The sequence below is a fragment of the Pyrus communis genome, chromosome 17, assembly GCF_963583255.1.
Source record: "Pyrus communis chromosome 17, drPyrComm1.1, whole genome shotgun sequence".
NCBI classification, from domain to species: domain Eukaryota; kingdom Viridiplantae; phylum Streptophyta; class Magnoliopsida; order Rosales; family Rosaceae; genus Pyrus; species Pyrus communis.
In genome coordinates this window covers 11,573,316-11,574,848 of record NC_084819.1, presented here as the reverse complement: position 1 = coordinate 11,574,848, position 1,533 = coordinate 11,573,316, and the positions used below count along the sequence as shown (strand labels likewise).

The 1,533-nt window shown below is 37.0% G+C and overlaps 1 protein-coding gene across 1 annotated transcript; it reads left to right on the top strand.

Moving 5' to 3' along the window:
- LOC137722004 (putative disease resistance protein RGA3) lies at positions 1 to 1,040 on the top strand. The gene is made up of 2 exons (XM_068461013.1): positions 1 to 567; positions 726 to 1,040. Exons 1-2 carry the CDS (start codon positions 1 to 3, stop codon positions 1,038 to 1,040), a joined length of 882 nt encoding a protein of 293 aa, XP_068317114.1.
- Positions 1,041 to 1,533: the final 493 nt, after the last annotated feature.

Here is a 1,533-nt window from a genome sequence, read left to right as displayed (position 1 = left end):
ATGAAGAAAGCGGCTTCACTTGCAGCTCAAGAATTCAGTTTTCTATGGGAATTCGAAAAAGAATACACTAGGCTGCGTGATTCATTGTCCATCACGCAAGCTATGTTACGAGATGCCGAACAATCACAAGTTTGGAGCGAGGCCGTGGAACTTTGGGTGAAGAAGCTTGAAGACATAGCTCATGATGCTGACGATGTGTTGGATGAATACGGATATGAAGTTCTGCGGCGTGAGGTGGAACTGAGAAACCAAATGAAGAAAAAGATGCTCAACTTCGTTTCACACCAAAATCCCATTGCTTTCCGTTTCAAAACGGTACATAAAATTAAGAACATCAACGCATCTTTGGATAATTTGAATAAGATGGCAGCTAGTACTGGACTAGTTCCTAGATCCACTTTAATTGTAGATCCAACGTCCTCTCGTGATATTGGATTACTTGACAGTAGGGAGACCGTTTCTTGCTTTGTTCGAGATGAAATTTTCATAGTGGGAAGGGGCGTAGTTGCATCAGAGATAGTTACAACCTTGATCAACTCAATCAATACCCAAGAGACTGTTCTTTCGGTTATGGTCATTGTGGGAATGGGAGGCTTAGGAAAAACAACATTGGCTAAAACAATTTATCATGATTCCAAGATAGATACACACTTCAATACAAAAATATGGATATGTGTATCTACCAATTTTGATGTCAAGACAATTTAAGCATGATCTTGGAGCAGCTTGAACAGAAAAAGACTGGGATGCAAGGTAAGGATGCAATACTCAGAAATCTGCAAGAGGATTTGAAAGGGAAAAGGTATTTGCTTGTACTTGATGATGTTTGGAATAAAGATTCTCATAAATGGAATGATTTGATGAGTTGTTTGTTGAGTGTTAAAGATACTCAAGGAAGCAACATCCTTATCACTAACCGAGGCAGTAGTGTTGCATCAATTGTGAAACACTTCGTAGGCATGATCTGGGAAAATTTTCAGATGATGAATGTTTGGCTCATATTAAAAGATAAAGCATTTCCAGATGGAGTGCTCTTTTAACTGAAGATGAAGAGAGAATGACATGGTAGATCGCCAGAAAATGTGCAGGTGTTCCATTAGTTGCAAAGGTACGTCATGTTATCAATTTGTGCAAGTTTTCACATGCTTATGATTTTTAATTCTTTTTGTTGAGAACGGCGTAAGGGTTATTTTGGTAATGATATTGGTAATGATTAAGAATATCACAAAGGGTTATTTTGGTAATGACCTTGGGAGAGACAAAATTATGTGCAGAATGTTATTGTAAGATATATTCTGAAATCACAACAATAAGACATTAGGATAACAAATATAATGAATTGAATCAATATAAAATAGAGATGAACTATAGTATATTGAACTTATTTGTAGAATACGGAAGACATGGCTCTTCCGGATGACAAAGGAATCAACGTATGCATAAGAATGTCTTCTACTCTCTCCAAACTATATGTTACTGCTACGAATATGGTTTAGCACATAATAGAGCGACTATTGTGAGAGTATAGACAAT